This window comes from Mugil cephalus, chromosome 20 (genome assembly GCF_022458985.1).
Source record: "Mugil cephalus isolate CIBA_MC_2020 chromosome 20, CIBA_Mcephalus_1.1, whole genome shotgun sequence".
NCBI classification, from domain to species: domain Eukaryota; kingdom Metazoa; phylum Chordata; class Actinopteri; order Mugiliformes; family Mugilidae; genus Mugil; species Mugil cephalus.
In genome coordinates, this window is record NC_061789.1 from 12,257,456 (window position 1) to 12,277,174 (window position 19,719).

The 19,719-nt window shown below is 40.9% G+C and overlaps 1 protein-coding gene across 4 annotated transcripts; it reads right to left on the minus strand.

The window, feature by feature from the left end:
• Nucleotides 1-1,663: 1,663 nt before the first annotated feature.
• LOC124998197 (globoside alpha-1,3-N-acetylgalactosaminyltransferase 1-like) lies at nt 1,664-19,020 on the minus strand. 4 transcript variants are annotated; one of them, XM_047572442.1, is made up of 10 exons: nt 19,003-19,020; nt 10,297-10,332; nt 6,940-6,996; nt 4,684-4,728; nt 3,546-3,581; nt 3,313-3,447; nt 3,099-3,231; nt 2,553-2,748; nt 2,190-2,409; nt 1,664-2,113 (listed from the first exon to the last, which is right to left on the minus strand). In XM_047572442.1, exons 2-10 carry the CDS (start codon nt 10,329-10,331, stop codon nt 1,966-1,968), a joined length of 1,005 nt encoding a protein of 334 aa, XP_047428398.1. In that variant the 5' UTR covers nt 10,332; nt 19,003-19,020; the 3' UTR covers nt 1,664-1,965. The 4 variants fall into 4 exon arrangements, with proteins under 4 accessions (XP_047428398.1, XP_047428396.1, XP_047428397.1 ...); XM_047572440.1 differs by lacking the exon at nt 19,003-19,020 and adding an exon at nt 18,439-18,591; XM_047572441.1 differs by lacking the exon at nt 19,003-19,020 and adding an exon at nt 18,419-18,586.
• Between the last annotated feature and the right edge of the window lie 699 nt (nt 19,021-19,719).

Consider the following 19,719-nt stretch of genomic DNA (forward strand, 5'->3'; position numbering starts at 1 on the left):
ATACAACCATCTGTAGCATGTGGATTTGACGTTGGCCTCCTGTATGGGGGGCTCTGGGGTCAACAGGCTAAACACGCAAAATTACTAACCAAAATGAAAAGGTGAAATCTGGTTTACATACATTGTAGGGACTCAAATCTGTCATGTGGGGTCAACTTGCGTCTGATGTTGGTTTTGGATTCTTGTCCAGTCAGCATGTGACTTTCTGCTCTGAGCAGTCAGATGAAGATGGTGCACTGAACCATTTGTTGTACTTCACTTGAAGCACTTCACTGCCCCCCAGAGGCAGAACACATTCACAACATGTCACAAGTTGCTCCTGATGTTTGAACTTATCTTAACTATCTTACCGTTTCATGAACAAGTGATTTATGAGTAAAAACAAGAAGTGATAACTGTTGTGTTAAAGCTGTTAAAGCTAAACCACATTTGGCCTCACATTTTTATTTTATTTATTTATTTATTTTCTTTAAATGAACAATTATGTCCACAAAGTCTCTCAGCAATTATTCAAAGATATTTCTGTAGTCTTCATAAATATATTGTCTTAATTAAAATGACAACCACTCACACCATCCAATTAGCCTAATGTCCATGTCTTTGGTCTCTGCCTGTCGAATATTTTTTTCTTTTTCTTTTTTTTAACCATCAGTTGGCCCTAACCAGATTTTTTTTACTTCACGCAGAGTGTCTGACACTTTCTTGTTTTATTTCATTAAAAAAAAATAAAGGTAGCAGTGGTATAAATATTACAAATTAGCTATATCAATTGCATGCTTAAAATAACATACCGGTTAAAGCCCCGCCCATTTCAACAAAACCCGACCAACTTCCGGGTTAAATCCCGCCCACTCCCAATTAGGCCCCGCCCACTCCGAGATACAGCTGTACTCACTCAACCCTTCTAGCCACCATTTAAGCCAGTCAAACTTAATTATAATTTTGTTCTCATTTGATCAAAATGTGATCAAATGTCGACATGGTCGAAAGTGTATGCAATATATTATTTTTAATCATTTACCTTAAAAAGTAATTTGATTTTAAACCAAGAATAACAAAAATATTCTATTGTCCAAAATTGGTCATGCAAACAAAATCAGTTTAAAAACTGCATTTCATAACTGAAGCAATCCTACAGTACCTGAGCTTAGACTCAGCAGTGCAAAAGCAGTCAGACAAACTATAACACAAGACCACATTCAAACAGCTGCTGTTGACCTGAAAAGAAACAAAAAGAAAAGCAGTTTTCACAGGATACCCTTCAAAGACAAAATTAGTAGAAGCTAACTAGCAGCAGCTAACTAGCTACCTAAGCAGATTGTCTTTAACCTGCCTTAAAAATAATCACATATTCTAATGTAATTACTTCTAAATGTATGAGTTAAAAGCCACAATTAATAGCTGATTAGCTTACCATCATGGTTAAATGGGGAAAAGGGGAATAGTGTTGGTCAAAAAGAAAAATAAATCTCAATTAACACGCTTATTCAATCTGTATACAGTATTAACCCATTAGACACACGCAAACTAGCACACACAGTCTATTTAGCGTGTTTGGCTATATGGGCATTTCTGACAGAACTCACAAAATATCAGGCTTAGAAGATGCAAAGAGATTAGTTAGCGCATGCAGTGTGATTTACCAAAGACAATACATAATTAGTCCAGGTTCCCTATGTTTATTAATGGATCAATATCAATATGGATAATTCTGGTTTAAACTATTTTTCATCATCTACCGGCTGTACAGAGATGGTTGCAGCTTCAGCCACACAGACTGAATTTAGGACAGATTATTTGGCTCACTGTTCAAGTACTACATGTTAGACATGGTCAGTAGAGGTCCCAAGTCTGGAAGATTCAGTTGTGACAATGTGCTAAGGCAGTTAGTTCTCTTCCAGGTGAATTGTAGTTAAGGCTTGGGTGTAGAAAAATGCAATTCACATTCAGATGTGTGCTGAGGGATCATTCATCCCAGTTGGGTCGGATCTCTTTATAGTTCTTGATGATTCCAGAGAACCTCATGACGTGGATTTCAGGATTTATGGGTTTGAAGTCCTGCCACAGGTACTCAGGTGACAGAACCTTGGTGGGCTTGTTGACCCAGAAGTACCTGAATACACAGACAAGAAATATGGTCATCACAAAATACAATTATGCTCAGCAACCTAATCGGTGGTTCTGCCTACTTGTTCAGGTGACTCTCCTCCTGCCAGGCAGCCTCAATGCCATCCCGGGTATCTGCGTCAAAGTTCTGGCTGCAGACTTGGGCAAGCCGGACTACTTCATCCAGGCTGCCTCCAAATACAGCTGCACCATAGTAGAAGTCACCAACCCCAGGGGCCAGGTAGGCTCTGGAGATAGGTCTCCGCTCATAGGGAAAGTCTTTGCGGTCATCTTGGTAATAACCTTAAGGCGCAAATAGGATTGACATCACACAACATTATCTTCACCCAGACAGGTCAATGTCAGTACAGACATCACTGCATTCCACCTGTAAAACTAAAAAAGATCCTAATGAAGACCTGTGACATGCAGGGCCGTTCACTGACCTGGATGAATCGCACCGAACAGTTCGCCCAGTGACTCGGGTCCCCAGGGGCCGTGGAACTTGCAGTCGACGTCCAGACAGAAGATGTAGTCTGTGTTGCCACGCAGCTTCTCCTCTATCAGCATCTCAATGAGGTTCAACCTGCGAGACGTGATCTCCTGCCAACGTTTTGCATTGGGTACTAAACGCACTGTCACCTGAAAGAGGGACAAGAACATCTCATCAAACATTAAAAACTAGGGCTTGGCAATTTTATCGATATTTTGTTTTCCCAGAAAGTATCGATTATTCAGCCGCGTGTATCAATACATTAAGTCCCATTTCAAATCCCACTATAGCAGGGCTCCATCACGTTCACCATGCACCTAAACCCCAGGCGCATGGTGAACGCGTTGGAGCCCTGCTATCCTGTTCCTGTTGTTTGTTTGAATCTCGTTTATGCTGACAGCGTAAATGTGAAAAGGAAGACGTCAGCGTGTGTGTAAAGAGAGTACCAAGACGGGTAACTTACTAGAAATGCTCTACAGCGACATTAGCGGTCGTTTACCTGTCTGTTAGGGCCCATTTTGACTTTGGGAACATCATTTGGCTGGTCTGTGTACACGTAAACGTGCACCTTGTAACCGACAAAGAAGTACTTCTCTGCTGTCTCCAGGAAGTCTTTCAGGAACCTGATGTACCTGTACACAAGGCCAGGAAGAGGGATTTACATCCAGGTAAAAAGCTCAAACCAGAAACCAGTGTTGTGATTTCAGACTTACTTTCCAACTGCAAACACAGTGACTGCAATGCTGATGTTCTTTGGTTTGTAAATGTTCTCGATTAGAAGCGGGTTAAAAGTTCCCTCCCAGACGATTGGAGCCAACCAGGGTGTCACCGTCAACACGTCACCACGACTGTGGTAAGAGTCAGGTGGACACCATCACCATCATCATCATCCTCTACATGTTTATTGTCAACATCACAACATCGCCAAAAAGTGAATGTTACTCACCTCTTCTGGGGTAGTCTGGGCTGCGGTACCTGCAAACTGAAACACAAAGTTTCCTCATCAGAAAACAACATGAATGCTAACATTCTGATTAGTTTGATCTTAAGGCGCTTTTAGTGTACTGCAGAATCTAGATGTAGTAAGCTTCCCCTACAGCCAATGCCATTGCAAGTCATTAATACTTGTGCACTTGTCAATCTGGCTCACCCTGTAACAAAACACTAGTTGGTGTTCATTGATACAAAACAATTTAGAGATGGAGATGGAGATGGAAAAGTGGTTGGAAATACTAAAGAGGTAACACGGTACTACCAAGCAGACGAATCACAGCTCTCCCACTCTGCATTGCCTCAGCGCATAGTTTCATTTCTGGGGGGGAGCACATCAGTTACGGCGCTAGGTCTGTGTAGGCTCTGCCTAGGTCTCTACATTGTGTAGGGGTCTACGTAATCTCCGTACCCTGTACGCCAACTTCTCACCAAAGTGTAAACCATCTATTAGGGCGACTCCTATAGAAAGTTTGTCCCGAAGGTGTCACTAAAACCTAAGGACTTCGCTGTAATTAGAGTTTAGGGTCTCCTGCAAAAACTTTCAATGTGTAAATTGCTGTTACCTAGAATTCCTCTGAGATAAAGATTAAATACGATATAATATCTGAAATACTTCTATACGCATCAGAGACTTGTAAATGAAATGAGGAAAAATGAGGCTGCTTCATCTCAGTGATCGTTACGATGCTGTCAACTATCATCTAATGTTTGACTACACCCGTCTCTGCTAAAGCCTTGTTTATAGTAATATTTTGAGAGAAACTCACTGTCAACAGCTTAAAGTCCATGTCATTCACATATGAACAGGATCACTTCCTCCTCCTGAACAGCAGATGTCAATGTCCACACAAAGCTCAACGGTTTGTGTGCATCCCAGTTTTGTGTGCTCAGAAAGGATTCATGTAATTTAATATACTGCATAATGAAATTATTTGGATAAGTGTGTGCAGGCATGCAACGTTTGATCTACGTGTGAAGCACTGAAAGATTTTCAGCAGTGTGAAGTCCATACTGTAACATCCAATCAGTGCTCTAGGTGGAAGACAGGTGTGTTAGTAGGTGAAGATCATGTTAATAATGAGAGAAGTTACCTCTCAGGGATCACCAGATGCTTGGTTGCGACGCCTTCAGTTTCCCTGCAGAGAACACAAAAACCTGCAATCAAACTCAACGTTTATTTGAATGTATTCTGCTTTTGGTGGCGTGGTGGTTAGCACTGAGGTCCCAAAGAGAGAAGGTCTTTCTGGGTGGAGTTTGCATGTTCTCCCTGTGTCTGCATGGGTTGTCTCCAGGTACTCCAGCTTCCTCCCACCCTCCAAAGACATGCTCGTTTGGCTATTTGGTGATTGTAAATTAACCCTAAGTATGGGTGTGAATGGTTGTTTGTCTCCGTGTTGGCCCTGCGATAGACTGGCGACCTGCCCAGGGTGTACACCGCCTCTTGCCCGATGTCAGCTGGAATGAGATGAGATATTCTTATCTGTGAATCATTTGATCACTAAAAAAACGGCAGGAGTCTGCCATAAAACTGCTTTCTGGGAATTCCTGTGAGGCAAACACCTGATACGCCCCGTATAGATACAGATATTTTCATGAATGTTGACCTGGTCACTCAGACAACATTCCTATGAAGGATATTTAAGACATACAGCCAACTCAGACAGTCTGAGAGCTGAGAGATGTTGAACCTGGAGAGTTATATTACAGCATGGATCCAAACATAACATCTAGATGTTTAAACAAGGTTGTTAGTTCTTGAAGTTAGACAGTAATGTAAACTTATGTAATGTAAAAGATCAAGGAACCAAAATGTGAATATTCGTAATAATATTCCGTACACATACACATTATGTACATAGTATAACACATACGTTGTTTAACCTGTCTACTTGTCCGTCTCCTTTGGGTGAAATAGACAGGGTGCAGTGATGTTATCATCCTGACTATCAGGACAGAGAACACTTTGAAAGTGATCACTTCATCACTAATTCCTTGTTACAGCCCAGATGTACATGTAGCATGAGCTAACATGGTAGCGGAGAGTTGGGTGGGCGGGTTTCAACGTCCAGGCTGCTGTAGCTTTGCCTCAACACGACCCCCGTACCCATATTTGAAGTATCTGAGTGTGGGTGGAGTAAATCACATCAAAAATGGCTCTATCCACTTCGGGCTTCATTTTTGAGTTTCAGAATTTGAGTTTCACCAACGATGTAGCTTTCTACTGGTCAGATGGATATGACCAGTGATTGGAATAACTGTGTTAAAATAAACGGCGTTACTAGCAGTGTTCAGTTTATACACAAATCACACCCACACCAAACTAGCAGAGGTAAACGGCAGCAATGTGGAATGTGGAGGAAAAGGTGTGGTTGGATCTATCTATATCTGACTGTTACATTATGACTTGACAGACCTGACAGACTGTATCACTGTAGAAGCTCCAGCTCAAAAACAAGTTTTGATCTTTTCCCGTAAAGACCGATCTCTGAAGGGCGGAGATTGTTGTTCCTTTTTTTTTTCACTCAAACAAATCAAATGTGTTGTTACACGATTGTTAATGGAAGCGCATAGGCGAACGGGACTGTGTTTATATCCAGCATGGATAACAATCTCCCGCAGCGCTCTGCATCTGAGAAAAGGGGGGATTTGGTGGCAGATATTGGGCTCTGTGCAGGACAGTGATTTATTCTTTTGGTCCAATCTTCAGGCCATCAACAAACTGCAACTGTATCTGCAATGTACGTGATGACGTATGAGGGAGGAAAAAACAGGCACGCAGCTCTCACAGCTGGAGGTCTGACTCGGGACTTTTGCTGATGTGAAAGCCTTATATGTCTACCAGTTGGGGTCTGAGGGGCAATAAATATTAAAAGTTCTGTGTAAGTGCAATTCTATATGCAACTGGCTTGTGAAACCTGCTAAGAAAAAATCGAATTATTAAACATATTTAAACTTAAAAAAAGAAGAGTAACGCAATAGCTAACTAGTTACTTTTATAGTGGAGTAATTCAGTTACTAACTCAATTACGTTTTGGGAGAAGAAACTAGTAACTATAACTAATTTACTTTTTAAAAGTAGCGTGCCCAACACCGGATATGACTGACTTTTATTGTGTTTGGCCAACATCCATTGCTTATGAAAGTCTGTGAATGAAACTTAAATTACACAAGAAATCAATAAAAAAAATCAACTCAAAATCCACAAAGTAAATTTCACGTTACTATTTCCATTATTCCATTATTTTATTTTTGTTTTTGAGTTTCAATTACGACCAGGATGCTGTGTGATCAGGGTGAAGCTGAGAAAGCTCCAAGCCAGCAGAAAAAACACAAGCAAAGTTACTCACCTGCACATTAGGGTCTTAGTGTAGGGTCTTAGTGTGTCCTCAAACGTAAAGGTGTTGCTGCAAAACAAAAATGGTAGTCATCATTTTTCCCTAGTTTCCACTAACGGCTGAATACTCACCTGCTGACAGGTAAGTATCAGAAATTCAAGCGTCTCCTATTTAAACCTCAACTTCCCCCCAGAGCTGAAGAAGCTACTCAGATGAGTGGGGAAACGTCCTTAATAGTCCGGATGCCTTTCGTTAACCCTTTAAGACCTTTAAGCGTAACTCACAGATCGACAAAATTCAAAGTGTGGCTGAACGCTGGGAAGCTGCGCTTTCTGGGAAAAAAAAAAAAAAAAAATGTTGCCATTACGGTAATGACAACACACTGCTGCTGTTGGCTTCGGAGGAATTTGTTGGTAAAAATAAAGTTAGTTATACCCATGAGATGTCATGAAAGTCTTCCAGACAAAAGGACAACTTCCCAGTGTTCAGTCACACTTTGTGAATAGAGCAAACCACTGTGCGTGCGTTACGGTAATTCAAACGGGTGCTTTAAGCGATATGTTCAGGCTTTAAACGCCTTTTTGATTACCATGACCTGGATGACTGAGAACCTTCAGAGACAAAGCCTGGCATATGCTGAACCTGTCACGGCTTATTTCTCACCAACGCAAACACTTAACAACTGTAGCAGCAACAGAAGCTTGAGGTGGCGGCACTGCTTTATATTTATTCTCTTTCCTCTTTTTTGTCAGACGAGATCAACCCACATCGGATATTACAACTGTTTTAGTTCCTCTTGTGTGATGGATTATATGAAACCAAATCAGAAGCCACAGATATTTGTGAGAGCAGGTGTACAATAAAAATAAACAGCCTAAGTAGAAATGTTCAAATAAAGAGCGCTCTATGAGAATTTCCCCATTGTGGCATGAATAAAGGCATATCTTATCTTACTCATACGGTCTCTACTTGTTAATGGTTATACAGTAATGTTTTTCCTTTTTCTTTTTTTTTTTTTTTTTTACACATACTTAAGATAAACAATGAATCTGGCCTCAAAGTAACTCTCGGCTTTATCTTGAGGGTACTTGACGTGAAGGACTTACAACACAGTCATCCTTCCACAAACAGGGCTGATTTTTCAGTTATATTGAACTATTGTTTCTGTAACAATGAAAGGTGTGATCAAACTGCCTGGATTCAACTGAAATCAGATTAAACATTAATCATAAATGTTGTACCATGGCAACGTATTCCATAGTGGAGGAAATAATTACCTTGTACAGAAAATGACTGACGGAATGTGCCATGAACTGACCTCCTTTTATTACCATCATATACTCTATTGTATATTGTATTATTATTATATTATATTATATTGTATTATATTATATACTACTATTATATTACATACATATTACTACTATATACTGTTTATTTACAACACTACCATCATCCTACCACTGCACCTTATCCACCTATGTTTCTTGTGTTTTCTAAGTGTCCTCGTCCTATTCTGTGTTTTTACCTTTGCCTTTATTTTTATACCTCTGTATTTTATTGTACCCAAATACTGGACTGCTGTGACAACATCTATCCATCTATCTGTCTATCTATTTCTAACCTGAACCAGGAAATCCTGGTTATTCTGAAACATCGCCAAGAGTTTAGTATTTCATCAGACGTCATAATAAGACAAACAGAGTCCGATTGTAAAAGCAGTGAAAAGAAAGTTAAAAAAAAACTACATCCACATCACCACATCCACGGCCAGGGCAGGGAAGCCAGGCGGGGTTGACTTCCCTTGGTGAAAAAAAAAAAAAAGAATTGGGAAGCACTTGTGAGTTTTGTTAAGAGGAAAACACGAGAGAAGGCGTTTATGTCGGTGTCTGTGGCGTCATTTCAGTTTTGGAAAAGGTATGGCAAGGATCACCCCCTCCTGTGGGGTCCGGGGGGTTTTCCCCCTGTGGAATTTGTCTGAGCATCGTAAATTTGTTGCGAATCAATTATCACTATCAATGCTATGGATTGGATTATACTCACAATACCGCACACAGGGGTTCACAATGTAAGAACCAAAATATCCAGGCCATTTCCATTCCAACACAACTCAGTCAAAGGCATCAGTGAACGTCAGTTTAAGGGTTACAATTTGTCTGCTAAATGATCCACAGCTAACATATTTCTGGCCAATTCACCAGCATTAGATCAACAACACAGTAAGCTGCAGCAGTGCTCTGCTTCCACAGCAATATGATTCCCCCATATAGGCTACTATACATGATGCTGGTTTAAAAAAAAAAACCCTGAACTTTCCACAAGGTTTTTAACATGTATTTTCTTGTTAAAATCCCTCTGTGAATAATCTCTGAAGACAAATGAATAAGTGTCTCTATCCTGTCCTAAGTGCATTTTCTGTAAACAAATTATTGTCAACATGGGTTCATGTTTCTGTAGTCAGAATAAAGTCATTATCTGGAAACAAATTAAAAATTTCACTTAAATCGAGCTAAATGAGTGACATGTTAGACAGGGGTTTGAGGCTGGTTTGTCTCAGCTAGAAGTTTTTGTGAGTGGTGGCAAGATGAACAGGATCCACAGCTGTCAGTCTGTCAGTCTCAGCTGTCATTAGCGACTAATGACAGTTGAGACTAATATGTAAGAGCCGTCACATCACATATCGGTCAGAGAGAATTAGAACAGGACTGAGTACGTCCCGGTATGCTGTAAAAAGTCCCGATACACCAGGGGTTAAAATCTCAAAGTGCCAGTAGCATACTCCGTTCCATACATTTTCTACCAAAGTCATACCCAAACGACGCCACTGGTCGGTGTTCAAAGTGTCGGAGATAACAAGCGTGTTTAAATCCAAGGTAAAAGAAATCTGAGCACCCTTATAGCTCATTCCATTACCCGAACATGATCTTTTATGTCCCCCACCCCCATAAAAAGAATATAGATTAGAAGGGAGGGGTCTTTGATTGCAGGAAGTTTTGTGGTCTCTTTTGCTTTTATCTAAACCAACCAACAGTTTTTTACCAACAACTCAATGACGTGCACAATGAGGCCCAACAGTCTCTCCACACCAATCACAGCATAAGACGATAAGACAATGGTGTCACCCACTCCTGTTTTCAGCGAGTTTTGTGGCTTGAACGGTCTCAATATTTCAAACCTTCATTGCCTCTGCAGGATAGAAGTCACTGAAACACGGGACTAAAAAGAGTCTGCCGTCCCCTGATTGTCACAGATGGTGTTAATGGTGTGATGATTAAAATCTTGAATGGTATCAAGAAATGAAGCAAGACATTAGTAAATATATCTGTGTGATGATGAAAGCTGAAGGTGAAATTGAAGCATATGCGTTACCTGGTGTTTCGGGGTGAGGTGTAGAAAAACAGCATCCTACAAGATCAAACACACAAAAAATTAACCAATGATTAGTAATGGCAGAGAGCTGAATGACTAATAAACAGCTCAACAATGGTTGGCCGGTCAGAAGCACATTTAAAAGATGTAATGAACTGCAAAAACATTTACACAGTTACAATGTCAACAGACGTCTGGCCTATGACTGCTACGGACCAGATTAATGATTGTAGTTGATCTTGGGTTACGTTTAGGTCGAGCCAAGAAGTGTGACGGGATCTGAACATGTCTGCTGCTTTCTTAGATCATCGGCAGTCACCTGATGTAAGTGCCCCTTGCCTCATCTCACCCTAAATGCAGATGTTTAAACCAGAGCACGTTCAGATCAGTTCAATCTGCAGCTCACCCGTGCACGATGACAGTGCATGGAAGCCCAGACAGAAAGATCGGAAAGAAAAGAAAACCAGACATTGGTAAAGCCAAACTAGCAGTACTCATTTAGCAGGTACTTCAACTATGGGGAAGATATGGGGGCATTTGGGAAGGTTCATCCAGGCCATGCTACAGTCCCCTCCAAAAATATTGGAACAGCAAAGCAAATTCCCTTGTTTTTATTGTTCACTGAAGACATTTGGGTTTAAGATCAAAGGATGAGTATAAGACAAGTGTTCAGAATGTTAGCTTTTATTTCCTGGCATTTACATCTAGATGTGTTAAACAACTTAGGATATATCACCATTTATATTACACCACAGCATTTTTAGGTGAGCAAAAGTAATGCTTGCTTGCAATGACTGCCTCAAGCCTGCGACCCATCGACATCAGCAAACTGTTGCATTCTTCATTTGTGATACTATTCCAGGCTCTTACCGCAGCTTCAGGTCAGGTGATTGACTTGGCCAGTGTTAAAACCTTCCACTTTTATCCCCCGATGAAGCCCTTTTTTTTGTTGGCAGTGTGCTTTGGGTCACTGTCCTGCTGCATGATAAAATTCCTCCCGATTAGTTTGGATGCTTTCTCCGTGAATTGGCCTACAAAATGTTTCTGTACACTTTGGAATTCATTCTGCTGTTACCATCATCAGTTACATCATCAATAAATATTAATGAGCCTGTTTGCAGAAGCGGCCATGCACAGCCAAGCCATGACATTACCTCCACCATGCTTCACAGATGAGCTTGTATTCTTCGGATCATAAGCAGTTCCTTTCTTTCTCCACACTTTGGCCTTTCCATCACTTTGGTAGAGATTAATCTTGTGTAGTCTCATCAGTCCATACGATTGTGTCCCAGAACTTTTGTGGCTCATTTCCATACTTCTTTGCAAATTTCAATCTGGCCTTTCGATTCTTTCTATTGATACTACTGATCTTTTGGTATGGCCTCTATATTTCTGCTCTCGGAGTCTTCTTCGTACAGTGGACTGTGATACCTTCACCCCTGCACTGTGGAGGTCGTTGGTGATGTTTTGGGTTTTTTCTTCACACCTCTCGCAATATTCCTATCATCAACTACTGTTGATTTCCTTGACCGACCTGTTAGACGTCTGTTGCTCAATACACCAGTAGGTCCCTCTTATTCAGGACATTCCAAATTGTTGTTCTGCTTGCTATGCCAAATGTTTGCCCGATGGCTCTTATTGGTTTTCCTTCTTTTCTCAGCTTGAAAATTGCCTGCTTTTCTCCCATAGACAGCTCTCTGACTGTCTAGTCAGAGATTTAATTTATAATTTAATTTATTTCACACTTCCCTGCTGTTGGTGAGGAACAGCAGCCAAAGTGGGAGATGTTTAATAAATCTCTATGTCAGACTCTTCCACGATTTAAAAATCACATACTGAATAGCCAACACCCAAGGGAGGAGTCCGAAGTCAGGATATCCTAGTTAGTAACCTCAAGGTAGTTTGTTTTAGGTCTGCCATAAACCAGAACCATTTACCTGGCACATCAAGACAAGTCAAGGTCAAGGTGAACAAACAATATGACAGAGAAGCATACAGAGTTTATGACATCATAAGCCAACCCCATTTTCATGGAAGAGAGTAGATGTTTTTATAGTCTGTTGCAGCTTCTGGAGCCAATACTCGGTTGACCAGGACATCCCTAGACTGGTAACCTATAAGGCAACACCTCATTTTATCAAAGCAATACTTCAGCTTCTATAAAAGTACAAACTCATAAAAGGTTGATGCAACAAGATCCACCCATCTACAAGAAAACTCATCATGAAGAAACTGGAACATGGTTTGGAAAATCGACCTTTCTCACAGAGTGGACGTCTGCACCGTTTATTGTTTTATTATAGATAGTCAGTTTACATTTACAGCTTAATTGAGCTATGCTCGAAATTTGACCTCGACTGAATGCGCTCCTTGTCCCAGTTTGACATGCAGTGATATGTATCTTTTCAGTGGCTTAATGTCATAAATTAAGTCATAAATTGAGTTGTTCATGTTAAGATGCGCTCTGTCCCTCAGGTGGTTCTTCTACTGGCTCAGTTTATCGTCTTCTTCATCAGTCACATTACCTGGGTGTGTTTTTTTCACATGCATGTAAATGTACTGAGTAATAAAAAGCCTTATTGCAACACAGAGCCTGAAACCTGCACAGGGAATGAATAAAAGTTCAGCTCGACGTGTCACTAACAGCCAGCCTCCACTGATACTGTAGCCAGCTACAAAAGAAAAGCTTTCGCCACCTTTACCCTCAACAAACGGAGAAAAGCCACGGAAACAAAAGAGATCAGGATTTTACTTCCATCACTTTGTTACACAGGTCTGCATTTTTCCTCTTAAAGACGATAGACTGATCACCGACCACTTCTTCATACAATGTGGATAATTTTCCCTGAAGAAATCCACTGAATGATCAAATAATTTAAATTACAGCTGTAAGATAAGGACGATTTACAGGCCCCATCCACCTGCACTTTAAAAACTGTTATTATGAAAAGTCTTTAAAAAAAAAAAAAAAAAAAAATCATCATCCCAAAGTAACCACTTTAAATTAAGGATATTATTCCAGGAACTGAGCGCTGAACCGTGTGCCATCATTTGGGCGCTAAACAATTTGTCCACCGTGTGTGACACCTGAAGAGGACAGAGCTTGTCCTCACGGATCACTGTGACGCTGATTACAAGTCATACATTATCAAAAAAATTCAACAGATATTATTCTCTTAAATGAACTCTCTGACCCTCAGGTACGAACTTACGCCAGCAGCAGCAGAAGCATGAGCACCAGCCCAGCCACAGTTTTGGTGTTCATCTGGTACATCCCTCTCGAACTCTGAACGCAGACCAGGAGGGAGCGGAGGCACTGGGAAAAGGGAGACTAGGTCCAGCAGCTTAAGACCGGAGGGTTCTAATCAGATGTGTGCTGATTCACACCCTGCTTGTGCACTGGCACGTGTCAGGAAGCACAGAGAAGGAAGCACAGAGAAACCAGCACTCTGCACTCTCCAAATAGAGTGACAGAACGAAGGTGTGGTTAACGACTATATAGAATTTCTCCTCTGTAACAGTGTTTCCAAGAACTAATTGAACCAGTTATATTACCATTACATATGTTTTCCAGTTTGAACCCTAGTGGAGTGCTCATTTGAATCAACACAAACACACACTCCAACTCCATTTTACATATTTGAAAGGACTCTCCTTGATATAATACATGGCCTAGTCCTAGTCATATCCATTTTACGTGCTTAATCCTGTCCTTTACCTTAAATGTAACATTCACCCTCAAAGAAAGTCTAACAGCTTTTAACTTTTGTAGTATATGGTCCTCCTCCAAAGTTCGTCTAATGTGTTCATTGACTAAAGGGATTAGGTTAATGGTTATTGATCAGTTGTTGGTTGTAAAGGTACTAGTAAAGACACCAGCAGTAGGGGGTCAAAACTCTCTTTTTTTAAAATGTGTAATTCTTGGAGAAAATAATCCCTATATGAGGAAAGTGTTGGAGCTGAACGAGATGGGAAGCTCTTTCAGGTTCGGCAAAAGTTTTTGACACTAGTCTTTCTTCCAATAAAGCTTTTCTAAATGCAAGACAGCGGTGATCACTTCTTTTCATCAATACATCAGTACACAAAACTCTCAAAAAAGGAGCAGGGTCATGCTGTCCTTGTGGCCCCCAGAAAAGTGTCCCCACAACGTTAGTATTACCCAAGCATTCGGAGCCCATAATTGATGAAAAACAAGAAGACACACACTGGTTTTCTGGTGGCGCATCGAGTCACCGTCTGAACAGAGTGCTCCAACAATCGCCACCGACAAAGCGACTGATCAGAGGCTTCAGGTGGCTCATTACTCCGCACCTGTGTGACGGATAATAACACTGGAAATAAAACATTTTCTGTCGCAGTCGCTCTTCTGTGTGTTCGTGGCGCTGTTTGAGACACAAATATTTGAAGTACTTTTTCTACGTCTCAGATGTTTTTACAGGAACCAGTCAAAAGTTTGGACAACCTTTCTCGATCGATTGACTACCTTGTGAAAGTGTAGAGTGTGCAAAGCTGTAGAATCTAAACTATAAAAGATATTCAAGCTTCTCTTTTTCATATAGTACATGATTTCACATATATTCATTCAGAGGTTTGCTGTGTTCATTAACAATCTACAACGTAGAAAGTCATAAAAAACGGAAAAAACTATTGAATGAGAGGATATGTCCATACTTTTGACTTGTGCTGTACTTTTCAATAAAACACAGTGACGGCAGGGAAGAGACCAAACCACCAGCAAACCGCTGACATCTTTAACCTGTGGTTAAAGTGTGAAGATCGTCTTCAACCAACAATTTACTATATACATTTATTATCTATTTCAACAACCTAGAAACCACCTAATAAGACTATGGTAACATCATCCACCATACAGATTTTGTTAGATGTTAATATTAACTGTTCTTGGTACTGAACTGCAGGTGCTGCGGGGGTGTCACAAAATCATTGGCTGATTAGAGATATATATGTATATATATGTTTAAGTTTTCCCCCACAAATTTAAAGGTCTTTAAATACACATTAACATGAATCCAACATATCGTAGTAGAGGGATAAATTGAGGCAGAAGACGTTATCTTTCAGTCAACACTTACAACTTGCGATACAACAGCTGTCTCTTCAGTCATCGTTTCACACAGAGTGCCACACTAGACCTGTCAATCTAAGCCTCCTATACACAGTGGGTCCCACTCCTGTCATTGCTGAGCCAATCACAATGCCGCATATTACACGCCGACTCTGTCAGGCTCCCCACAGTCAGTTGACAGCAGTGCAGCCCTCTCCCATTTGCCAACTACTGAGGCCAAAGTGACTGGTGATTCAATGTCCCTTCAACATTTAGCCATGTTTAAGGTTAATAATGTATATTTATAAATAGCACTATAGACTGAGTTTAATATAGAACACATATAGTAGGTAGGGAGTCCCTCCCTACTACACAGACCCTTTCCAAAAAATTTGAATATCATGGAAAAGTTGTTTAATTTCCATTATTCCATTCCAAAAGTTAAACCTTCATAGATTATAGATTCAGGGCCCACAATTTAAACAATTTCAAGTATTTATTTGTTTATTTTTACATAATTTGGGCTTCCAGCTCATAAAACCCACGAAAACAGGAATTCAAAAAAATATAATACTGTGAAGAAATCAGCCCAAATTTTGCAGGGCATGAATGTTTTAAACTGAGTGTCACACACTAATCGTCTACTAAGCTCAAAGCTCCAGCACAGGTTTTCCACCGGTATCATTAAATTGCTTCAGTTTGGTTCAATTGTCTCAGTTCAGTTCAATATGGGGAAGACTGCAGACATGACAACTGTCCAGAAGACCATCATTGATACCCTCCATAGGATCAGTAAGCCACAAAAGTTCATAGCTAAGGAGGCTGGCTGTTCACAGAGTGCTGTGTCCAAGCATATCAATGGAAAGTCTAGTGGAAGGGCAAAATGTGGCAGGAGAAGATGCACCAGCAAGAAAGAAAGAGTGGAATGAGGCGGGTGTCACAGCTTCAAAAACCACCTCATTCAGATGCATCCCGGAGATGGGCTACAACTGTCAGGTTCCTCGGGTCAGGCCACTTCTGAACCTGAAGCAGCGTAGGAAGCGTCTCAACTGGGGAGGACTGGACTGTTGGCAAGTGGTCCAAGGTCCTCTTTTCCGATGAAAGTAAAGTGTGCCTTTCATACGGGAATCAAGGTCCATGGGTTTGGAGGACGATGGGTGAGGAACAGAAAGATGGGTGAGGAACAGAACCCAAGTTGCTTGAGGTCCAGTGTGAAATATCCACAGTCTGTCATGATTTGGGATGCAATGTCCGGTGCAGGTGTTGGTAAACTCTGCTTTTTTAAATCCAAGGTCACCGCAACAGTCTACAAGAATGTTTTGGAGGACTTCATGATTCCTTCTGCTGAGGATCCGTATGAAGATGCAGATTTCATCTTCCAGCAGGACCTGACCCCTGCCGATACCGCCAGAAGCACCAAAACCTGGTTTGATGCCCATGCCATCACAGTGCTTGACTGGCCAGCTAACTCAAAGTCCTAAACCCCATTGAGAATCTACGGGGTATCCTCAAGAGGAAAATGAGGGGGACCAGACCCAACAACAAAGAAGAGATGACAGCAAGCATCAAGGAAACCTGGGCCTCCATTACTCCCAGGCAATGCCACAGGCTGATTGCCCAATGGCACATCGCATCGAGGCAGTGATAAAGGCAAAGGGATTCCCAACCAAGTATTGAAGATTGACATAGCGTTTTGAAAGTCCCATATTTTGATTTGATGTGATCTTAATTTCTGTCCTTTTTTTTTCTGCAAAAACTGAGAAGTAAATGGTGATTTCTTCACAGTATTCTAATTTTTTGAATTCCTGTTTTCGTGGGTTTTATGACCTGGAAGCCCAAATTATGTAAAAATATACAAATAAATACTTGAAATTGTTTAAATTGTGGGCCCTGAATCTATAATCTATGAAAGTTTAACTTTTTGAATGGAATGGAATTATGGAAATTAAACAACTTTTCCATGATATGCAATTCTGAAAGGGCCATGAGGGGATACTGCCGATGGTACCATCTCTGTCAACATGGGAATCAAACCCACGACCAGAGCTAATCAGACATATGATCATATTTCACTGAGCACTGATATTGAGGAGCTGTAATCACAGAAGTCACCTGTGTGTGTGTGTGCGTGTGTGTAACTGTAATCACATAAAGTTACCTGTGTGTTTGTGTGTGGGAGAGGAGTGCGCATGTGTGTGTGTAACTGCAATCACAAAGTTGCCTGTGTTGTGTGTGTGGGGGGAGGAGTATGTGTTGGTGTGTGTTGTTGTAACATAAATGTATGGGAGACAGGGGTCCGCAGTATTAACAGCAGAGACATCAGAGGAGTCCCTGATTAATGAATTGGTTTTAATGATTTTTTTTTTTTTTCAAATTAAAAAATACACAAGAGGGGCAATTTCTAAATTCTATGCAATCATTCAGAATGTAAATTACACATTGTCGATCCCATTTAAAGAGGCTTGGGGGAGAGAATTGAATTCATTTCAATGCAAAATTTTTCGCGGTCTGTATTTCATAGACAATAGCAATAGCACACCGATCCCAATCAAACCACACATTTTGATATATAACTCGATATATAACTTTTCGAGTTGTAAGACGAGTTAAGGGACGAAAAAGGTGAGGAAAAGGCACTCTGGCCCCTGCAGGGGTGCGTTGCCCCGTGGCCCTAATTAGCTAGCTAGTTAAAAACTAGAGAAATGTATAATTTAACTCGTCGGTTAAATAACTTAATATTCATGCTAACGTGTTTGTATTTATGTGTATATGTATTTATAAATTTAACTGTGATTGAGCAGATTGTCGGGGTTGGTCCTATATATTTCCGCTTTTTTTGGCTTCAAAATAAAGTTTTTGCTAACGTTTGATAGCAACCAATAAATGTCACCTTGTGCTAGCAAGAGCGGTGATGTTAGCAATATGTTACAAACATGATTTGTGTGTACCATTACACCCTAAAGTTTGAGATATCTTGTTTGCACAAATTGTTTGCTGCGGAGCACGGTGATTTATTTAAGAAAAATAAACACGTACTTTCTACGTCAACTCACTCACTTGACCAGGAGCACTCTTACATTACTTTGGAAGCACAGAATCAGCCCAGCACCAGTTCATCCTCAGGCTACACTGTGGGTAATACATCAGGTGAGGGAAGACTGTCACCATACAGCATACATTTTATTTCTACGTATTAGAAGAATCGCGGACTCACTGGCTATTAGTACAAAGGAGTTGTAGCAGAGTCCCTAGCGGCTGGACTATAGACCAATTTACAGCCTACATCAACACGAAGCTGCGCGCGCAGCGTGGCAAGTGTCGACGGAAGTAGCCTACCATTTTGCCCCAAACGACCAAGCCGGCTTCGGCCGACCGGTGACGATCAGTCAGTGCCCAGACCAGCGATCTGATGTAAACATCGGTATTAACTGTATAAACTTCATCACCAGAGTCTCCCTCATTAACACACCTGTCTCCTCTCATCCACACACACATCCTACACTACACCAATGTTCAACGGAGATCTGACATAAAATAAAGGAAGGAACGTGACCTCAAAAAATATAAAACGTCCTGATCTCAGTCAACCACAAGTCCGAGCAGAGGCACAACTGATCAAACCTTCAGGAAATATTTCTTACCTTCACTCTGGTGTCCAAACACAGTCAGCATTATCAGTCATCCTGCTCCAACAGTTTAATAATACACCGATATTGACAGACCACAGGTCCGGACCTGGCCGTGACTGACTCACCGTGTCGGAACCGTGAAACGGTCCGTGTCCCGGTGAAAGAAGACCAGGTGTAAACGACTGAGACGACTAGCACATATTTCTGCTTGCTGGCTACACTATACTTTAATGTGAAATGCATCGGCGCTGTTTATGTTTGTGATGCGTTTTGATTTGTTTTCTACACAATTGTCAATGCTGCCTGTATGTCCAGTCTGATTTGGTGTTTTATTTCAGTTTCATCACGTCATCATTATGTTTGGTCGAGTTGAAAATTAATTTTACCACAGTCATCCCTAGTATTAACAAATGTGTGCCCACTGACACAGTTGCTGCTGGTGGTGATTAGTTCTCCTACCGTCTTATCACGTTTGATATTGTGCTATAATTCTTCTTATTACTTGTTTTTGCTTGTAATGTAATACGTTTACTCTGTCTGTCTAGATGCACTCAGAAAATATTTACAGACACCTCAAACAGCTCCTGGAGAGAAGCCTTCTGATCACACATCCACAGAAACACCACTCTCCGAAGCATGTAAGTTTATCCAATTGTTTGCGGTCTCTGACACCATACTATGTTATTGTTGTTGTTACTGAATGGTACAACCTTGCTAGTAATGCCAGTA

What these genes read in the sequence shown, in the direction of transcription:
- LOC124998197 (XM_047572439.1), bottom strand. Translation starts at nt 13,570, where the DNA reads ATGTACCAGATGAACACCAAAACTGTGGCTGGGCTGGTGCTCATGCTT. An exon ending in CATCTGGTGATCCCTGAGAG is followed by an intron (nt 3,582 to 4,683) that starts GTAACTTCTCTC and finishes TTTGTGTTTCAG; the next exon opens with TTTGCAGGTACCGCAGCCCA. An exon ending in GTTCGGTGCGATTCATCCAG is followed by an intron (nt 2,410 to 2,552) that starts GTCAGTGAACGG and finishes TTGCGCCTTAAG; the next exon opens with GTTATTACCAAGATGACCGC.